General features: G+C 50.1%; 3 protein-coding genes and 1 non-coding gene across 4 annotated transcripts; 2 read left to right on the top strand and 2 right to left on the bottom strand.

Annotated features, from left to right (window-relative positions):
- Nucleotides 1–303: 303 nt before the first annotated feature.
- LOC117836145 (uncharacterized) lies at nt 304–1,729 on the bottom strand. The gene is made up of 2 exons (XM_034715522.2): nt 1,239–1,729; nt 304–1,111 (listed from the first exon to the last, which is right to left on the bottom strand). The coding sequence occupies exons 1-2, from the start codon at nt 1,461–1,463 to the stop codon at nt 662–664; spliced, it is 675 nt and encodes a 224-aa protein (XP_034571413.1). The 5' UTR covers nt 1,464–1,729; the 3' UTR covers nt 304–661.
- Nucleotides 1,730–8,677: 6,948 nt separating this feature from the next.
- On the top strand, nt 8,678–10,741 carry LOC117836072 (ras-related protein RABH1b). Its single transcript, XM_034715433.2, has 6 exons — nt 8,678–9,120; nt 9,256–9,326; nt 9,539–9,627; nt 9,913–10,024; nt 10,165–10,255; nt 10,358–10,741. The coding sequence occupies exons 1-6, from the start codon at nt 9,001–9,003 to the stop codon at nt 10,517–10,519; spliced, it is 645 nt and encodes a 214-aa protein (XP_034571324.1). The 5' UTR covers nt 8,678–9,000; the 3' UTR covers nt 10,520–10,741.
- A 215-nt stretch (nt 10,742–10,956) lies between these two features.
- Nucleotides 10,957–11,029, top strand: TRNAR-ACG (transfer RNA arginine (anticodon ACG)). The gene has a single exon. It is a non-coding gene; the product is annotated as a tRNA-Arg (tRNA).
- Nucleotides 11,030–12,565: 1,536 nt separating this feature from the next.
- On the bottom strand, nt 12,566–17,430 carry LOC117836071 (uncharacterized). Its single transcript, XM_034715431.2, has 5 exons — nt 15,843–17,430; nt 15,431–15,593; nt 14,185–14,348; nt 13,151–13,409; nt 12,566–13,073 (listed from the first exon to the last, which is right to left on the bottom strand). The coding sequence occupies exons 1-5, from the start codon at nt 17,183–17,185 to the stop codon at nt 12,969–12,971; spliced, it is 2,034 nt and encodes a 677-aa protein (XP_034571322.1). The 5' UTR covers nt 17,186–17,430; the 3' UTR covers nt 12,566–12,968.
- Nucleotides 17,431–19,615: the final 2,185 nt, after the last annotated feature.

Below are 19,615 nucleotides of genomic sequence, written 5' to 3'. Positions count from 1 at the left end.
TCCTCCTGCACGGCGTCGAGTCCGGCCCGTGTTCTGCATGGCTGCGTGTACGTGCTTGCTTGACCCTGAACCTGCCTCCTTTTCCGTTTGGGGAGGCTTTTCCACTTGCTACTAATCGCTCTCGAATTGGGAGGGTCACCATTAACGCGAGCACTGGCACAGGCGCCCCCGCGCGGCAATAATAAATTCGTGCGCACCAACAGCCAACCAACTTTCCGTTACGAGCACAGCGCACCCGGGATCGAGTTCGAGTTCGAGTCGACCGATGGCGAGTTCGAATTACATGCACGGACAGGTGACAGGTACCGAAAGTTCGGAGCTACTACATTTATATGCACTTATATCTACATCACCATTCATCGCCATGTACCCGCAGAGCTAACCGATCCATCGCGGACCGATCGATCGGCCACGGCCACCGCTTGATTGATCGATCGATCAACTCCACCCTGTTTGATTATACTCATCTAATCACCACATCACAGTGGCCTTAAACTACTGGAGTGCTATCGATCCTTGCACATGCAGGTGACTGAGGTGGCTACATGTACACGTGCGTTATACTAGCTCGTGCACGGGCGCCGAGGTGCACGGGATACAACCATCTATCGGTCGGCGGGGTGCTCTGCTCTGGTGCTCCCTCCGACCGTCTGGTCCATCGCTAGTCCCTGCAGCAGAGCAGCTGGAGGCCGAGCTTGAGGGGCGCCGTCTCGGGCTCCGGCGGCGGCGAAGGTGGCGCGGCCCGGCTCGGCGTGTGCAGGAACTTGCAGTTGGGGCACGCGGGGCTGGCGCGGCACATCATCACCAGCATGTGGCACCGCACGCACACCGCCGCGACCATCTCCCGGCTGTCCTCGGCCTCCGCGGGCTGTCGCCGCTGTGCTGCAGCTGGCGGTGGCGAAGCTGGCTTGGGCTTCTTCTTCTCGGGAGCGGACGGCCGGCGCGGCGAGAACGTGAGGTTCAGCTCCAGGTCCAGCCCCGGCGGCGCGCAGTTCGCCGACTCCTCCTCGTCGTCGTCGGCGGCGGGCGCGGCGCGGAAGTCCTGCTCGCCTCTCGGGTCCTTCAACGTCCGCTTCTGCGTCCTCGTGTTGTAGTAGTGGATCTGCCCCGACTGCACGCGTACGCACACGAGTCAGAACACGCGCACACGAACGGGGGTATCAAGCATGGGCGTATGGCGACGACTGGCCATGCATGGATGAGAAACCGGCGGGGCTGCACGTTCGGTATGCATGTACCTGGATGTCGAGGCAGCGTTGCCACTCGGGTGGCAGTGGCGCAGCGTCGAAATTGAGCTCGATCCCGTCCACGACCTCGCCGCGGCTGTTCTCGCCGTCGTCGTCGCTGCCGTCCCGCTTCCGCTTCTTGCTGGTGGCGGTGGAGGCGACGGCGCCGCCCACGAGGGAGAGGCACGGCCGCCGCTTGTTGGCCTCCGGCAGGAGCGCCGACTGCAGGGACACCATCTGCTGCTGTCGTTGCACCCTCGGTCGGTGCGGTGCAGCAGTGGTAGTAGCGTACTTGCCTCGGTCGGGGCGGGCCGGGTGCTGGTTCCTGGTGATGTATCCGAGTGGATCAGGGGATCGATGGTGTTGGCTGCTGGCTCCGGCGTGATGCGTGTGTGGGGGCGATCGAGCGTTGGGTTTGGATTCGGGCGCAGCGGCAGGTTTATATAGGGGAGGAGAGGAGCGAGGGGGTTCCGCCGTTCGGCCTCGTCGATCGGGGGCCGGAAATTTATGAGCACAGAAGTGGTAGCCAGGATCTTAAAGGGACACTGCGACCGGACCACGAGATGTTCACACAGCTACTTACACGTACTACTGGTCAGGTCGGGTCAGGTCGAGTCGAGTCACTCAGCCCTGGCCGCTGCATCGCATTCGATCTCGAAGGGAAAAGCTAGCGTGTATTGGTTCCACGGACTAAAAGTTAATCACTGTCGCATCATATTTAGATATTTAGATACTAATTAAAAGTATTAAATATAGACTAATTACAAAACTAATTGCACAAATAGAGACCAATTCACGAGACGAATCTATTAAGCCTAATTAATTCATAATTAGCACATATTTACTGTAGCATCACATTGTCAAATCATAAACTAATTGAGCTTAATAGATTCGTCTCGCGAATTAGCCTCCATATGTGCAATTGGTTTTATAATTAGATCACGTTTAGTCCTCCTAATTAGTATCTAAACATTCAATATGATAGGAACGAAACTTTAGTCCGTGGAACCAAACACCCCCTAAATCTTAACCGGGTGAAATAGAGACCTTCCTCACCCAAATTTTTCTCCACCCCCGTTCCCCCCTTCTTCTCCAACTCTGGCCAAATTCCGGCGAGATTAGAGGCGTCGGGGTTAGGGTTTCTAGGGTTAGGGGTTCGGGTTTTCTGGGGTGGGTGCTCACCGCCAGCCCTAGAGGGAAGGTTGGTGGCGGTAGGCTGGCCCGACGAAGGTGGTGGGCGCGGGGCCGAGGGCGTCGCCAGCCGGGCGATGGTAGAGGGGGGTTGGGTGGTGCCGGGCGGGGGGAACGATGATGGCGGTGATGGGAGGCGGTTGACGCGGGCAGGCTAGGGTCCCGCTGCCAGCCGGCGTGGGGCTCCAGCGCCCGCCCGCGCCGGATGGGTGGGGGACGGACTGGGCAGCAAGCGGCGGGAGGTAGAAGAAGCAGCGCTGGCCGTCGGATGCAAATCGGATACCTCAAAAAATCAAGTGAGGGAAGTCTTTGTTTCACCCGGATGAGCTAGAGACAGTCCCGTCTCGAATGCGTTTGCCTGTCATCGGCACCCCCCTCTAACCACTGGGCGCCGGTGCTCCTCCGCTCCGGCTTGCCGGTCAGCCGGTCCGGTCACTTCCTCTCCGCCCCGCGCGGCACCGCCGTTACTGCTCCGGTCACCACCACCACACATCCGCCTTCCCCCGCCCCGCCCGCCCGCCCGCCTGTCGCATCGCTCTCCGCCCTCACATGCTTCTTAACGCTGCATGGGCTTTTGCGGTTAACCATCGTTTTAGCTCGCCATCAAGGCTAGCTAGCGCTACCACCGCATTAACCGCGCTCCCCTCTCCCGTCAGATCAGCCGGCGTCGTCCTAGCTTCCCTTTCCTCCCTTGCCGGCTCCCGCCCGGGGCCGCGTCAAGTTCCATTCAGCTCCGGCCGAAAGCGGGTAACTACGTAGACTGGCTGGACTGGAAATAAATCTTCTCCATTATTAAATCCGAAACGGCGATCACAACTTTTCCGTTGGGGCTGTGGATACGACCGCATTCATTACCACGAAGCGGATAGGATCATGTCATGGAGTGGAATAGCTGGAAAGATACAAGGATCAAGCTCGCCCATTAAAGTTAATCGCCTGCGCGCGTCTCCTTGTTGCAGGAGGTGGCGCTCTCGCCTTTCTTCATCGTCTCCTTTTCTCCCCGCTTTTCCTTTTTCCTCATCTGAAGCAAGGTGGTTGGGGCCATTAATCACTGGTGCCCGATCGACCACAGCGTCAGTATGGGGAGAGGCTGAAGCACTTGAACACATATACGGGGAGGAAATGCGGCTCGATCAGGTCATCAGGGCCAGCTCGTTTTCAGCATACTTCGACGGATACACGTTGAATCCACGCCGGTGAGTGAGATTTAAACACGGAAATCTTACTATATGGATTGACCTAATGTACTGGCCACTTGGGTCGCTTTAAAGGCTAGCTGTATATCTATAATTCTTCCCCTGAATGCAGTAAATGTGAATACCAGTAAGTTGTTCATACATACCAGCTGGAGTAAATGAGCATAGCAGCATGCCAGCAGCAGTAGCAAATTCAATCGTACTCTCCTCCAGTCGGTCAGCTCTCGATCAGCAATGCTTGAACAATGAGGGAATCAGAACAGAACCATCACGGGCGCTCCGTAATCTTTGACTGTTATCAAACCGTCAGATCATACGGCCACCGGGCCCCCGAACCTTCCATGTCTACTACCCAGCCTTTTTCTCTCACGAGTCGCGACCAGGCCAACGCGAGCAGCAGACACGTGTCCCGCGTGTGGGACCCTGGGAGCCCGGAGGTGAGAGCTCGCCCGGGCGCACCGGGCGGGTGGCCGGAGCCGGCGACGAGCCGGGCACAGTTGAGGCCGGATTGAATGCGGCTGCCTAGCTCCTCCCCGTAACTCCAACTTCCAAATTTGGGTCGCCAAGGGAGGCTCAAATTTAAAGCGGCCCAACACCCGGCTTTAACCCCAAATTTACAACGCCGGAATAAATATCGCCAACCTTGCCTTTAAATTCGGAGGAGGGGATGGCGTGCCTGGATTTACGAAAACGCCCCCCTTCCATCTGCCTCCCCCAGGAGATTAGCTGCGTGGCCATTAAGAACCCCTGCCACTGCGATCGTTATGATGGCTGCTGGCTTGGCTGGTGCAACGCAATTGCTGCCGCTGTACTATGTTAGTAGCCAGTAGAGAGTGCCCTAGGTTAGCATCTAGGGCGGCTCGTCTATGAACAACTGTGTTTGCTATTGTGCAGCTGTGCCATCGGTGTGCATCCTGTGAGCAAAACAATTCCATGTCTCCAGTAATCTGTAAAATTGGTAGAACATGAACAATGATAATCAAGAGCAATTTAGCTGGGTTTGGTAGTGAGAATTATGGATGATGCTGAACTCTTCAGGCTTCATCATATATAGTGAATCTTGATGGTTCATTGATCACGCAACGCAACGTGCTGGTGTGCATTCTGGGTGAAGATTTCTCATTGCTAAGATAGGCCATGCAGTTGTTTCTAGCTTACCGGTCATTTTCATCGATCAAAACACTACTAGATACTACTACCAATGTTCGGCATGGATTTCTCTGAACGCGGTGAATTTGGGCTCTACTGTTCCTGTGCAAGAGGAGTGAATGCTGCTGCTGCAATGATATCGGTAGTTCCCCATTTGAATATCCCCAGAATGCTAGAACAAGTGTGCGCCTCGCTTCTCTGGAGTCTGGACCTCCAGTATATTGACGTAAATTTTAGAGCTGGGGATGGGCCACAGCCCCATGTGTAATTGTGTCAGACGAAAAATGCAGGACGAGAAATGGAAATTGCTATGCTTTCGACCAAAACGTCCGACTCACGTACGGTACGAGTACGACCGTGGTCCGTGTTTGATCTACGGCTGCCCCGGCGTGCAAACCTCCGTCTCCCGGCGACCAAACCTAGTCTGCGGCTGCATGCCTCCGGTCGTATGTCAGCAGTACGATTGGATCGTACGTATACATAGCAGTGTTGATGAGAAACACAAGGCACATGGAAATGAGAAGAGAAGTTCCTTTTGAAGTGGGATGATGCCATATCTCTAAGGTCCCGTTTGGATCGTAGAAGATTCTATAATCTGGCTAAAGAAAATCAAAATCCATTCCAAACAGTCTGGATTATGCTAGAGATTCCAAGAATCAACTCAAAATCCCACTATCCCGTCTCACCGGGCTTCTGGAGGGTTCTAGGTTGCAAACAGAGGCGAAGCTAGGTTTGAAATAATCCTGGTGCACCCTTCTTTGCGTAGAAGAAATCTAGTGCAATTTACATGATAAAATTGAGTAAATTAGCAGTAAATTTTTCTTCACCCTGGTGCATGTGCACCATGGTAGCTCAAAACAGCTTCGCCCGTGGTTGCAAAAGACCATTTTGCCCAGCCCGTCCCTACCTTTTTCTCTTGAACTAGTAGGAAGCAGAGTAGAAAGAGGCAAGGGTATTGTTGGCATTGGTCTTGACAAACAACCCAAAAATCAGGATTATAATCTAAGAATCCAAACATACAGTACTAGATTAGACAATCTACAATCCGGATTCTAATAATCAGTAGCTAGTATCCTGATTCTAATAATCTGTAGGGGATTCAAACGGGCCCTAGGTTTAATTTAAAAATAATTGACCAGTCTCTAACGGCATAATAATATTTTCCCCCTATTTAAAGAGAAGTTCCTTCTAAAGCACTTTCAAATACCCTACTTCTTTAATATGTAAGATACTAGTCATCAAAGTGTGATGTTAAAATCACGTTGCATCAAAACGTGGCTTACATTTTCTTTTTAAAAAAAGTGAATTGTGGAAGAAGAAAGCGTCCGATCCTAGAAATTGGAAAAAAAAAAGTTCTAAAATACGTTGGTTTTCTTTTGAGAATTAACCAAAAGACTTATGTACTCACTTGTTCTCAAAATGTAATAAGCCCATGATTCAAACATTTGAATTTTTTAGCAGTACTTGTCTAAGAGTTTAGACATTAAATTATAAAAATCTGATATTAATGGATTTGTTGATACTATTTCTATATAATATCAATCCAAAGGTTCGATAAATTATAATATAATGAGAGCATCGAATCAAATCGTGGCTTTCATTTTTTGTAAAAAAAAAAGGATTGTGTGGGTGAAGAAAGCGTTCGATCCTAGAGATGGAGGAGGGGGAGGAATTTCGACGGCGACCTCTCTTGGCAGCATTAAAGGCCGGAAGAAGACGGTCATATATAGGTCGTGCTGCTGGAGTGAAGTCCACCGGTTCCCATTAACTGCCCTTCAATTCCTGCTTCAATGCGCCCGCCCGCACGCAACGTCGCCGCTTTCAATTTTCGCTGCCTATATGGCGAGGTCGCCGGCCACCAGAAACACTCGCCGCCGTCCGATGCGGCCGCGGCCGCCCCCGATCGGTCGCGGGGCTCTGCCTTGCGGTGGAAGAAGAACAGATATGCACGTGTGCGTGGCTGCTCTCTGTCTGCTCTCTCCCCCCTGTTTCACTGCGCGCCTGTCGTCTGTCGACCTGGGTGAATCAGGAGTGCACTGTTAATCTTAAAATTCTTAAAATAAGGACTAGTCTTATTTTATGCATATCAGTAGAAGCGCTCATGTTAGTGTTATACTTTACTCTCCTAATACAAACAGGCTGCCGTTCATGATCGATCAGCATACTGAGGTGGTTACAAAAAACGACGTCCTTCAATTGAAGGCTTCAACTTGGACAGCAGCTGAAATCATCAGAATCGCTGATGGTTCAGGTCTTCAGGAGAGCGGCGCCCTGGAGGCTGGTGCAGTGGCCGGAACGGAACCGGAGACATGGCAGGGCGACGGGCATAAATGTTGGCAACTGTAGATGCACGAAACGCGCGCATGCCAATGATGATCCGGCTAAGCATCTCTGCTGCGCACCTGCCATACGCGCGCAGCGCGGTCGCCGCCACGACGATCCCGGCGCGGCGGTTCCTACAGCACGCGCGCTCGGCTGCATGCCGTGCACGCCCCACCCAGAGCTGGGCGCTGCATGAATCGCATGACGGATCGGAACTCCGAAGGGAAGAGGCGCGGTCGAGCACGGAGTACGCCGGTCGCGGTCAAGGTCGTCGTCGCTGATCGAACGACGACCTGCCGACGCCGATGAATGAATGAATGAGTGGGTATTGAATACACAATTGGTACTAGCTCACTCGCCAGAATTGCTGTCTGTCATGTCGTCTCGGCGCGATACAGTGTACACAAAATATACATGAGGATTGAGGAGGAGTACGTACCCGTAGGCAATAAATACGGGGAGTTAGTAGTCGCCGTTGGCGCACAGCGGGGGGAGGCCGGCGGTGGCGAGGGCGAGCTCGCCTGAGTTGGGTGCGGCCTTTAAGGCGGCGATTACTACCCGCCGGCGCGGCCGTACCCGATCTGATCGACCCCGGCGAACCTCATTACACTCCTGCCTGCAGCCTGCCGCCTGCGCCTGCGCCCATGCCAGTTTGTGTGCAGAGGCGGAGCGAGCGCTGCTCATACTGATCCGATACGGTGTGAACTGCGTCACCCTCCGTAACGGCGGCGCGCGTGTTGGCTTTGGTGGAGCGTTGGATTTGCTACTATTACTACCCCTGCGTTCGGTTAAAGTTGCCATTTCGTTGTAGACTTTATGCATTTATATGCTCTGTTACGCAGCAGCAGCATAACACACGTTATTCACTGTCTGGTTATATGTGCGTGAGTATGGCATCTACTTTAGCTGGCCAATAGGATGCACCATTCCTCTTTGTTCAATTAGAGTCGAGCGTCAATAGGTGAATGCAAAGCTATTACCCCCACACAGTTTATCCACTGTTGCGGTCGAGTGCGGGTGTTGGTGCATCTGCATGCTCCTGCAGTCCTGCTTTTTTTTTTTGAGAGGTCCTGCAGTCCTGCTTCTTAAGTTCTCAGTGACTTCTTCCCCGTTTGCACACATTTAGGCTTGAAAAAGGCCTTGGCCCATCAAATTAAGGCTACGTCTGATGATTTGGCCCATTCAACAATCCGCAACCTGGACCAACTCATACAAAAAGAGTTCTAGCCCAACAAGCAAGATCCTGCCTGCAAGCTGGCATGTCTCTCTGCCGAAGGAGAGGTTTTAGCCCGACCCATTTGATCATTTTTAAAAGAGTCAAACCGGCGTGTTCGGTTTGGACTTTGGGACTTCTCGCTTTACGTCGCGTGGCGAACTCTGTACTCGTGCGGTCGTGCCCGGTCACGCCCGAGGGACGAGCGCGCGCGCCGTGTGTGCCTGGACTCGGCACCGGATGACCGGACGAAGTGGCTCGCGGCCTCGCGCCCGCGCTAAAGCTTCCGTTTCCGTGGCCGCCGTTGCGCGCGAGTCGACGAAGCAGCCCACGGCTTCACGCGGATGGTTCCTTTGGTCCTCCCGCGCGCCGAGTACCACCATTAGCTGTACGCTCATCAGCGCTGACCCCACACGATTTCCCACCCAAACAGATTTGGCAGAATTGGTGGGGGGTGATCGCGTCTGCAAGAAACGCTCCCTCCTTCCGTTCTTCTTCCTCGGCCCACCCCACGACGAGGAAAGTCCTAGTTTGAAACGCCGAAAGCGACCCCCTTCTTCCCCGTTCAAAGCAACTGTCCTCCCTTTTTCCTCCCCTTTCCATCGGTTGCACGCGTCCGAACTCCCAAACACGAAGCTCTGCTTGATCTCCAGCATCTAAGCAACCGGACAGAAGGAGGAGGCGGCCCGGTGACGGGGATCCCATGGCGCCGGTGGTGTCGGCGCTGGCCAAGTACAAGCTGGTGTTCCTGGGCGACCAGGCCGTGGGCAAGACGGCCATCATCACCCGCTTCATGTACGACAAGTTCGACGACACCTACCAGGTGGGTTTATCTCCGTCGCGCCGCCGCCGGCGACCCTCGGTTCTCTGCTCCTCTCTCGAATGGAGAGTTCTCTTGTGTGTTTTGAGGCCGCCGATCGGCGAAATCTGATGACCCCCCCTCTGCTTCTCGATGCAGGCGACGATCGGGATCGACTTCCTGTCCAAGACGATGTACCTCGAGGATCGCACCGTCCGCCTCCAGCTCTGGTACGTATCCAAACAACTCCTTCCGACTCTGAACTCGTAACTGAACCTTCTGCTTTGTGGATCGTCTGATTGCCCATGTAGTTCGCTTGTGCTTACTCGTGACTAGAGAGAAGATCGATCTGTCGAAATCTCTTTTCCAAATTCCAATACACTGAAAGAAATCGCGCAAATTGACTGCTAGAGATTGAGTTCGTAAATGTGAAAATGTGCAGGGACACAGCTGGGCAGGAGAGGTTCCGGAGCCTGATCCCGAGCTACATCAGAGACTCCTCCGTGGCCGTCATCGTTTACGATGTGACTGGTAAGTTGACCGTCTCCAAAACATTTCCCACTAGCGTACGTTATGTAAGCTTTGCTTTCCACGCAAAGTGGGACATGAATTAGCACCTTGTAGAGAATTTTTGACACTCGTGCTTAATTTCCAACTTCCAAAGATCAATTAGCCATACAATTGGACATGCTGATTTCAGATTTTTCTTTCAGAAAAGCTACTACTGTGTTGGATTATTTGTTTCAGGCAATGTTTTTTTAACGAGTTAGGTGAAAATGTATGCACAATGCCGGCTCATGTCGTCCTTCTTTGCAGACAGGCAATCCTTTCTGAATACGTCAAAGTGGATCGAGGAAGTGAATACACAAAGAGGTGGCGATGTGCTCATCTTCCTTGTCGGAAATAAAACTGACATTGTCGACAAGAGGTTTATAGCTGTGAATTTCAGCCATTCTTATAATACCAGTTTATTATTCCATTTCCATTGACAATGTCTTACTCCATTTTTATGCTTTTGTATGAAGTAGACAACTAGCCTGCTCAATTTTAATCTTTGTATGTAACCAGGAAAGTGTCCACTCACGAAGGAGAAGCCAAAGCACAGGAGCATGGTGCCATGTTCATAGAAACCAGTGCAAAGGCTGGGTTCAACATCAAGGTTCCAACTCACATCTTTACTTTCACTTGCAAAAGCTCTCTATTGCTCATCGATGACTGCTCAAACATCTGACAATTCTTACGGAACACTTGGATCCTGCAGCCTCTGTTCCGCAAGATCGCTGGATCCCTTCCTGGGCTGGACGCGATCTCGTCAGCAAAGCAGGAGGACATGGTCGACATAAACCTCAGACCTTCCACAGGGTCGTCAGCTTCAGGCGCAAATGCGCAGGTGGAGCAGAAATCAGGTGGTTGCTCTTGTTGAGACTTGCAGAGTTTTGTGTTCAGAGAAGCTACAGTAGTAGTACGGCTACTACATTTGAGTTAGTACTTTCACAGAGATTAAGAGTGGGTTTGCATCCAGTAGTGATATCCATAGGGGAGAGGTAATTTCTGTGTACAGATTTGTTTATCAAGTTGCCATACATAACTGTTTTGAAACCCAGAGACAAAATCTGTGAAGGTAACGGCAGCTATCTTTTACAAACTGAATCAAATACTCACATCCAATATTCAGCTATATATATTAGAGCTAGTCGACGCTCTGAGATGCAGTTATAGTCATATAAATCTTACGTTACGTATAGGCATTAGCATATCCATCAATTGCAGTACTAAACAACATTTGGAAGTACCCTTGTTAAAACTAACACCCACAGTAAAAAAGTTAAAATCGTAATATTAGGAATGAAAAGTATCAAGGACTCCGTGGCCCAATGGATAAGGCGCTGGTCTACGGAACCAGAGATTCTGGGTTCGATCCCCAGCGGAGTCGAAACTATTGTTTTTTGTTTTTTGCACTTACGTTCTGCCCATATATGTGATGTATCGCTGGAAGATTTGCCGCTCTCCCAGCGCTTAGCGTATCAGCCTTGCCTTCTTCTTCTTCTTTTTTTTTCCAAAACAGACGCCTCAACGGACCTGCCGTCCGTCCCTTGCTGAAAAAATCGAACCCGCCGCCGTGCCGGGTCCGCCGTCGGGGTGGTCACCCGCGCCGTTGGGGACCGCCGGCTCGTCGCGCCGGCCAAGGCCGACGCCGCCGGACCGCGCCGGGTCGGCCTCGCTCGCTCCGCCGGGGTCGGGGCCGGTCGGCCTTGCCGGCGTGGGGAAGCCAGCCGGCCATGCCGCGCCGCTTGGGGCCGCCGGCTCGCTCCGCTGCCGTGGCCGCGAGAGCCGACCTGGCCGCGCCGCGCCTGCCTCCTCCGCTGCCGTGGGGGCCCGCGCCGGCCGTCCCCGCCGCTGCGGCCGGAGCCCCCTCCCTCCTCCGACGAGCCGCGCCACCCTCCTCCTGCCTGCTCCGACGACCCGCGGCGCCCTCCCCTCGCTCCCTCCGCCGGCGAGCCGCCGCTCCCTCCTCCTACGAGACGCGCCGCCCCCCCTGCTGGCGGACGCGCCGCCCTCCCCCTCCCTCTGCCGGCGGGCCACGCCGCGCTTTCCTCACTGCCTCCCTCCCTCCGCCGACGGGGACCGCGCCGGTAGGCCCACGCTGCCGGGACCGCGCCGGTAGGCCTCCGCCGGGGTCGGCCTCGCTCGCGCCGCCAGCGTCGGGGCCGGTCGGCCTTGGCGGCGTGGGGAAGCCAGCCGGCCATGCCGCGCCGCTTGGGGCAGCCGGCTCGCTCCGTCGGGGTCGCGCCGGCCGCCTCCGCCTCCGCCACGGCCGAGGCCGAGGTGGCCGCGAGAGCCGACCTGACCGCGCCGCGCCTGCCTCCTCCGCTGCCGGGGCCGGGGCCGACCTGCCCGCGCCGCGCCTGCCTCCTCCGCTGCCGGTGCCGGAGCCGAGGTGGCCGCGACGCGCCTGCTTTCTCCACCGCCGGCGTGCTGCTTATACGGGCGCGGCGGAGCGCGCCGTTCTTGCTAGTTCTAGTATCGATCCTAGTTACTCTTTCTGGTGCAGCACCGCTGCTGCTGCTGGTTTTCCCGTTACAGGTGGTTCCATTCGCTTGTGTCTCCGGAGAAGAAACCCATTTTCTGCGTACAGGGTAGTTCTTGGTTGTCGTAGGCTTCTCAACCCTGTCGCCTCCGGGCTCACTCGGCTGCTGACCACATCCACGATGCACGACAGCTTGAGAAACACAAATCCCCATTCCATTCCACCATTGACGGGAGTCCATTATCCCAGCAGCAAGCTAGTTGCTGAAATCAGGGTTTTTCTTTGAGAAAAACACAGCAAAATGCATATCACTTCAACAAGAAAGTTGGCAAGTTCATATTCTCAAAGTAGCGGATCAGTACTACACTGCAGTACATTTTTTCCCTCATCCAAAGCTCAGGTAAAAGTTACGCCAATTTCCGCTAAATCTGATGAAATTGTTCCTCAAAAGACATCATTATGTATTTAAAAGCAAACAAGTATAACCACTTGTCCAACTGTAACAATTCACACAATCCTACGTGGAAAACAGTACAGAAGCTACGAAGCAGAGACAAGGTGGAAAGCACACGGGTTCCTTTTACAACTCTACACTACAGCACCACCATCAGGACTAGGCGTGCGGCAAAAAAAACTACACCACAGAAGACAGACGTGTACCACCTGGGGAAAATTTTTACAACCTGACGATAACTTAAACCGCTGTTCTTGCAACAAAAACCCGCCTTTTCAGGACCCTGACGAGGCTCGTGTTGGGCGCCGTGGACAAGTACATTATAGTGAACATAAATTGACAACAATGAAATACAGGTAGCCTTCTTGGTATACAGGTTGTACACCTCTCTCACCTCCTGGAGAGGGCCCTGGAGATCCTTTTGCAACAGGGGCTGGTCCGGATGGCGTCCTCATGAGGACGGATAGCTTCGACAAGGGCATTGTGAAGATGGCCCTGCCATGGAGGAAAAAACATTTGTGAAGGAGGGAACGCAATGTAGATGATGAATTTCTGTGCTATGGCATACTCACCCTGGTGTTGAGAAGGGCGGTGTGGATGACGTAGTTGGCGTAAGGGTCTTGCAGCAATTGTTCAAAATGAGACCCACTGAGCAATTCATGCACTATGACAGCTTTGGCATCATCCGGGAAATTCTTCAGGCATTTCTCCACCACATTGCTGCTCACCTTCTGCTTTGAGAGATAAACATACCCTCCTTCAAACTGAGATGCCAAGTGAGCATTTGCAGAAGGAATTTTCAGATTCAGAACATACTGTACCACATAGTTCCTGTGAATAAGGGAAAATGGGAAAGCAATCTTAGTTTTGTGGGATGAGTGGATACAGTTGAATATTGCCAGCAGTATAGAGAAACAAAATCGTAAAAATATACTCCCTCCGTCCCAAATTGTATGTTGTTTTGGCTTTTCTAGTGCATAGTTTTCTAGGTTCATAAATATTATTATGCATCTAGACATATATTATATCTAGGTGCATAGCTTTTGCTGAACCTAGAAAAGCTAAAACGACCTACAATTTGAAACGGAGGGAGTAATATATAAACTAAACATTTTAGGCTTGTATGAACGAAGGGGATTAGGATCACCCCCCTTGAATGAATAAAGCATGCCAATCTAAGGGAATTGGACAAATCCCTGCCTATTCAAACAGGTTGAGTGCCCTTTGTTTTTTAGAAAAGTAAAGGTGGAAACCATTCAGTCCATCTAGGTAGCGGCTTGGCACAAAGTTTATAATACCATCATACTTTTTTTTTATTTCACTAATCACTGTCCATGGTAATACAATATGTTATCTTCTGAAGATATCTACACAGGACCACTGAGAAAACTTTTGGAACATGCATAGAATTTGAACTAAGATACATATATACAGGTTTATATTAACAAGGGAAACATATATTTTCTACACTAAATTAAAGCAGTGAGCTAACAAGGTACAAGGAGGACTACAATCTACCGGACAGATCAGTACTGTATGGGAAAAACAAGCACAAAGTAATGTTGTTTCTTGCAACAATATACATTATAAGCAACGAAGGGTTTACCCAAATGGATCTTGAGCAAGCTCAAAGCCATGAGCACATATTTCCACAATTAGCTTGGCTTGGTATCCACCACGTGCACAAGATATGCAACGTTGCAGAACACAGCATCCATGGCGATGTATTGCCATATCAAAACAATTAACTGCAGCAGCCTCGAATATGAACTGTTTAAAAAAGTAAATATAAATATGCTGCAGATACTCTAGTAAAGTAAGATCAATGCATACTTAGCATATATTTGCTAGCAGAAGAATTTCATGACATAACATTGATCTCCGGCAAGATAATATATGAAGTACTATACTAATATGAAAATTTGAGCATACAGACAAGGACCTTGTAATTTTCACTTGAAAAATCCTAGGAACTGAAAATTAGCAACATGATCGTATCTACCCCCTAATTTCTCTATCACTAGTGCATAAAAACCATGTGCATGCACAGAACATGTATTCCCATGCACAAGTTATGTGAAAAAAAGCACAAGATCTCATAGTGAAAGTCAATAACAAGAGGAGTGAGGTTCTTAAGGCAGATCGTAAGACATCACCACCACTATGAAACGACATGCATAAAGAAATGGTCCTTGGCACTTAAACACAGATAATTTAGTAAAGCATAGCTACAGTTTGGTTATTAGTTACTGAATGCAGTTGAATTTTGTGTATTATTTCATTTCAGATCCCAAACTTTCTAAATGTCTCAATTCGTCCCTGCAATCTTGAATTCAGGTGGATACAGACCTCATAATTTCATGAATACGCAAAAAAATAAAATTAAATGATACTGTTTTCGTATCCAAACAAAGCCTCTGGAGAAAATACCATAGTAAACTGTGGTAGGCTAATTCATACACAAGCAGAGATTCAAGAAAAACATATTTACATACTGATGGATGGTTAAATGTTTGCTAGTCTGTAAGCAAAAATATTTTAAAAGAAACAGCTCGAGCAAAGTCATTTGAAGAGAACTACTTGATGCAAGAAAATGTCTGATTGAAGATGCATATGAACACACATTGCTAACTGAAATTATGAAATGCTTGTGCTTGCGCTAAAATCATGCAAACTGTTTGGTATCCGCAGCCAGTAAATTACATGTGTCCAGCATCATTTCTCTAACTTATGTGCCAGACTGCCAGTTACTCAAAAGTCAGTGACATGAGAAAGAATGCGACAGCTACTTACTCCAAGTCAGAATTTACAAACAGAAGAAACAAGTTCGCAAACTAGGAACTATTATGTACCTTGTTATCCTCCGCCCCAAAGTTTGTCAGGCACTTCTGTATTACATGATTACCATTAGGGTCATTGACAAGCTCGATGAAGGCTGGCTGTAGGGCTGAAGTAATGAGCACAATCTGCTCTCTGGTCGTAACAGTCTCTATCAATTTCTGCACTGCCCTTGTCCTGAAACAAATCAAGACAACCAAATCATCAGCATCGTTGCATGCCCTCACTAAACAAAATGGGTCCGCAATGAAATGTTAGCATCACAACACACTCGTTAATGCCTGCATACTTCATTGTACTGACTCAAACAACAACATTCTAAAATCAGCAATTGCCATAATTGGTTAACAAGTACTAATGCTTCTAATATCAGACAGGGATCATAGCGCAATTATCTGATTAATTTTCAGAAGAAAAGAGCATTACCCATGCATGTTTTGAGAGATAGCAACCAGCTTCACAGGATCCTGTGTCAGCACAGCAATGATCCTCAGCCTTTGCTCGTCATCACACACGACCAGCATCTTCTGTACAAGATAGTTGGCAAAAGAGTTGGTCATAAGGTCTGCAATGTGGTTGATGATTCCTTCAAAGATCACATCAACATGATGCTTCCCTTCATCAAACTTCTGCTGCAAATACCGGCACCCATACTGGTCCTTGGCCATGAAGTAGATGTATTCCTTGACCCGAACCATGTTCTCATACCTCATAGTCCTAGAATTCCCAAGCTCCAGTGCCCTGGTATTGGCAAACTGCTGGAATCTCCTCTCCTTCCCACGTTCCAAGAAGTTCATGTTCTTCTTCCCATCAAACATCAGACTGTTCTCACATCGGAATGCCTCAAACTGGTTTGCACTTCTAGCAAACATGTTATCTGCCATGGGGACACCATATGCATATTGTAGCTTTGGTCCACCGCGGACGTCAAGAGCAACCGGATTCGTCCTGAAAAACTCTGCACCAGTGTGCCTGGAAAGCAAGTAGGACTCGGCGAGATCAGGGTGCACCAAACCTTGGCCCCAGCCAATGCCAGTGCCATGCCCTACCCTATTGTACACGAAGCCGCCAATGCTGGTGTCCAAGCCTCTGGGGAAGCCGCCGTAGCCATCCAAGCCGACGTCCGACACGAAGCACTGCGGCCGCGGGGCGACGTACCCCACCGCTTTGGCCTGATCAAGGAACACGTGCTCATGGTGGACGGAAGAACCTGGCGCCGCGAAGTTGTACCCATTGTACGCGCCGAGCGCCGCAGAGACATCAGTCGGGGTCGCGCTCTTGACCGGCGGCGGGCCCTGGCGCTGGAGCGCGGCCTGCGCGTCCCCAATGCGCAGGCCGCGGAGCTGGTTCGCGAGCCACTGCTGCTCCGGGTCGCCAACCGCCCGCGCCAGCGGCGGCGGCGACAGCGCCGCGCCCCCGACGAACGGTCCTGACACCCGCGATGGCGCGGAGCCCAGGGGAAGCGGCGCGGCGAAGCCCACGCCCCCTGCAGCGCCGCCGCCACCACCGCCGCCGCCGCCCTGGGGTGGAGCACCATCATCGCGACGGTTCAGGACCATGGCGAAGTAGCCGTCCTCGCCGTAGCGCGGCGCGGCGTACCCGTGGGCGCCCGCGGCACCATGAACGCCGTTGCCGTGGCCGATGACGCCGACGCCGCGCTGCTCCTGCGGCGACGTGACGTGGGGGATCTCGCTGAGGAGCAAGTCCATCTCTTTCTCCTCCGTCCTCTCCGCCGCCGCCGCCGCCGCCTTCGCACCCCTCATCTCCATACCAATCAACAACGCTCCGAAACACACACACACGCAATCCAAGAAAAAACGATGGGAAATCAAAACCCACCAGGGAGACGAAAGATCCGATCAGATTGCGGGAGTGGGGATGGAATCGCGGACCCGGCACGGGAAGATGGGACGGCGAATCCGGGGGATCGGTTGGGGGGATCCGGATTGGGGGAGCAGGGGTTAGCAGTGGTATCGAATTGGAGGGAGGCGGAGGGGGAGGAGGTGGAGAGGCCGGTGAGGCATGCAAAAGGGGAGAGGCGGAGGACGGCAGATGCAGTGCGGGGGTTTTATAGCCAACCTACTGGGCTGGGCTTTGGCGGCTTTGCTCAGCCTCAGCCCTCAGCTCCTCCTCCTGCAATCCTCTCCTGCCCTGCGCTGCGCAGCATTGGTGGAAGGCAGTACAACACCGCAGTAGCCCTCAAAAAAAAAAAAAAAAGTTACACCGCAGCATCCATCCATCTGGCTATGTCATGGCCACGTAGACATATACGTGTATATGCCCTATGGTAGTTAGAGGTAAATCTGAGTCTGTTACAACTAACTCTGATCTATTTGTTTGCATGCGCAGAAGTAGGGAGGTGATATTCTTGTGAGCAAAAATCTGTTGTGCCATGCACATAAGACGCGATTCAACATGTTAAACTCGTAGACAAAATAATGAAGAACTTGTTGATTTTAAAATAACCATGGAAAGAAAGGTACACCACCGTTGAGCTTATGTGCCTCACAGACCAAGAATAGAGAGATTCAGGGCCAAGTTTTGGGTCTATCTTAATTTGCCTTGATACGTACGCCGGTCTTTTTATATGCTCAATCTGACGAGCCTTTATTTAGCACGTAATAAAATACGTAATCCTTCTACGAACTACGAACTCGTTATGTACTCCCTCCATTTTAAATTATAAATTATTTTAGCTTTTCTATATACATACCTTCGTCCTAAATTACTATTTATTTTAGCTTTTCTAGATACATAATTTTTGCTATGTATCATATATATATTTAGGTGCATGTCAGAAGGTATGTATTAAAAAAGTTAAAATAAATAGTATTTGTAATGAAAGGAGTAGTTTTTACTATCTAGACGTATTATAGATTTAGGTGCATAGCAAAAGTTATGAGTATAGAAATACCAAAACAACCTATAATTTGGGAAGGAGGGAGTAGTTCTTTTCATTTTTTTTTGAATAACTCTTAGGCAGTTTCTTCTGCGCTAGGACTTCAATATGAAGTAAAAAATCGGCAATATAAACTAGATGCACCATCTAGACACAAACTGATTTTATAGACTCCCTTGAAAAAATTTGAAACCATGTATGTCGTCTCTTTGGCCATTAATTTTCCATGTTCATCTGATAGGATTATGCTGTAATAAGTAACAGCATGATTAGTCTTTGAAACAAATCATACACATTCTTACTGCTGGAGACAAATCACACGCGTTCTTACCATGGTAGCAAATCATATCTTATCTTGGAGGTATTGCGGTTGCCAAGTTAATAAACAACACATCACATGATTTTATTTTTGGTCACATGAATCATCAGCTATGTCCGTGTTGTCTATCTAGCCAATTTTGCATCCATAGGCCAAGGCTCCATTTAAGCACCAATCTGGATAGCAACAGAACAGTAGTTTTGGTTAAAAAACCATTATCTCTTCAAGATTTGTTTATCATTGGTTAGTTTTTTATTTAAGGGAAAAAGGGAGGGTTAGGATGTTAACATGAAACATGCATACCACACCGTTGTCAATTATAATACACTAAAGTCAATAAAATCAACTAGGATGCCTGCGCATCACATCAAACCCCCTCTAGGTCTTCCTAATTACATAATGAGGCTATAGTTGGGTTTATTGCAAAACATAATGTATGTTTAAAGTTAACCTAGATGTATAGCACTGGCGAACCTAACGAGGGCATAGTGAGGACCTAGTGGGGCACATGCCCCACTTAGATTAGATTCTAGATTTAATTGTATTTGGGTTTTATTTCAACAGGAACTGTGCACTAGATAACCCTCGCTTAAATTTTGGACTAATTTGCTCGTGGTATCTAGACACTTCAACCTCGAAATCAACAGGAGTTTGTGTAGTCATGCGCCTGAAAACGACTTGGATGACAACACAAGGGGGAGGCGGCAATGACCCCTGTAACCTTAATGAAACGACAAAAGTGCTACTGATGTTTCACTCTAACGAGGCAGTTGTCGCAATTGGGTATTTTTTTAAAAAAAACTATGTTTAGCTATTTGTTAGGTGACATTTCTCGAAACTTGCAATTGTGTATTTTATAAAAAGACATGATGGTTTAGTTTTTTCATAAACTAAAACATAAGCAATAACTTTTAAAATAAAAGAACAAATAGATATAGCACAAATTTCACCAAAAATATCTCTACCAATATCTCACAAGTA

This window comes from Setaria viridis, chromosome 9 (genome assembly GCF_005286985.2).
Source record: "Setaria viridis chromosome 9, Setaria_viridis_v4.0, whole genome shotgun sequence".
Taxonomy (NCBI): domain Eukaryota; kingdom Viridiplantae; phylum Streptophyta; class Magnoliopsida; order Poales; family Poaceae; genus Setaria; species Setaria viridis.
The sequence above is the reverse complement of the archived record's forward strand: the minus strand, read 5'-3'. Positions and strand labels throughout refer to the sequence as shown.

Excerpts from the sequence above, each read along its gene's own strand:
- LOC117836145 (XM_034715522.2), bottom strand. The coding sequence starts at position 1,463 with ATGGTGTCCCTGCAGTCGGCGCTCCTGCCGGAGGCCAACAAGCGGCGG. Across the intron at positions 1,112-1,238 it reads AACGCTGCCTCGACATCCAG|TCGGGGCAGATCCACTACTA; the intron begins GTACATGCATAC and ends GTACGCGTGCAG.
- LOC117836072 (XM_034715433.2), top strand. The coding sequence starts at position 9,001 with ATGGCGCCGGTGGTGTCGGCGCTGGCCAAGTACAAGCTGGTGTTCCTG. Across the intron at positions 9,628-9,912 it reads CATCGTTTACGATGTGACTG|ACAGGCAATCCTTTCTGAAT; the intron begins GTAAGTTGACCG and ends CCTTCTTTGCAG. Across the intron at positions 10,025-10,164 it reads ACTGACATTGTCGACAAGAG|GAAAGTGTCCACTCACGAAG; the intron begins GTTTATAGCTGT and ends GTATGTAACCAG.
- LOC117836071 (XM_034715431.2), bottom strand. The coding sequence starts at position 17,185 with ATGGAGATGAGGGGTGCGAAGGCGGCGGCGGCGGCGGCGGAGAGGACG. Across the intron at positions 15,594-15,842 it reads ATCTCTCAAAACATGCATGG|GACAAGGGCAGTGCAGAAAT; the intron begins GTAATGCTCTTT and ends GATTTGTTTCAG. Across the intron at positions 14,349-15,430 it reads TTGGGGCGGAGGATAACAAG|TTCATATTCGAGGCTGCTGC; the intron begins GTACATAATAGT and ends TTTTTTAAACAG.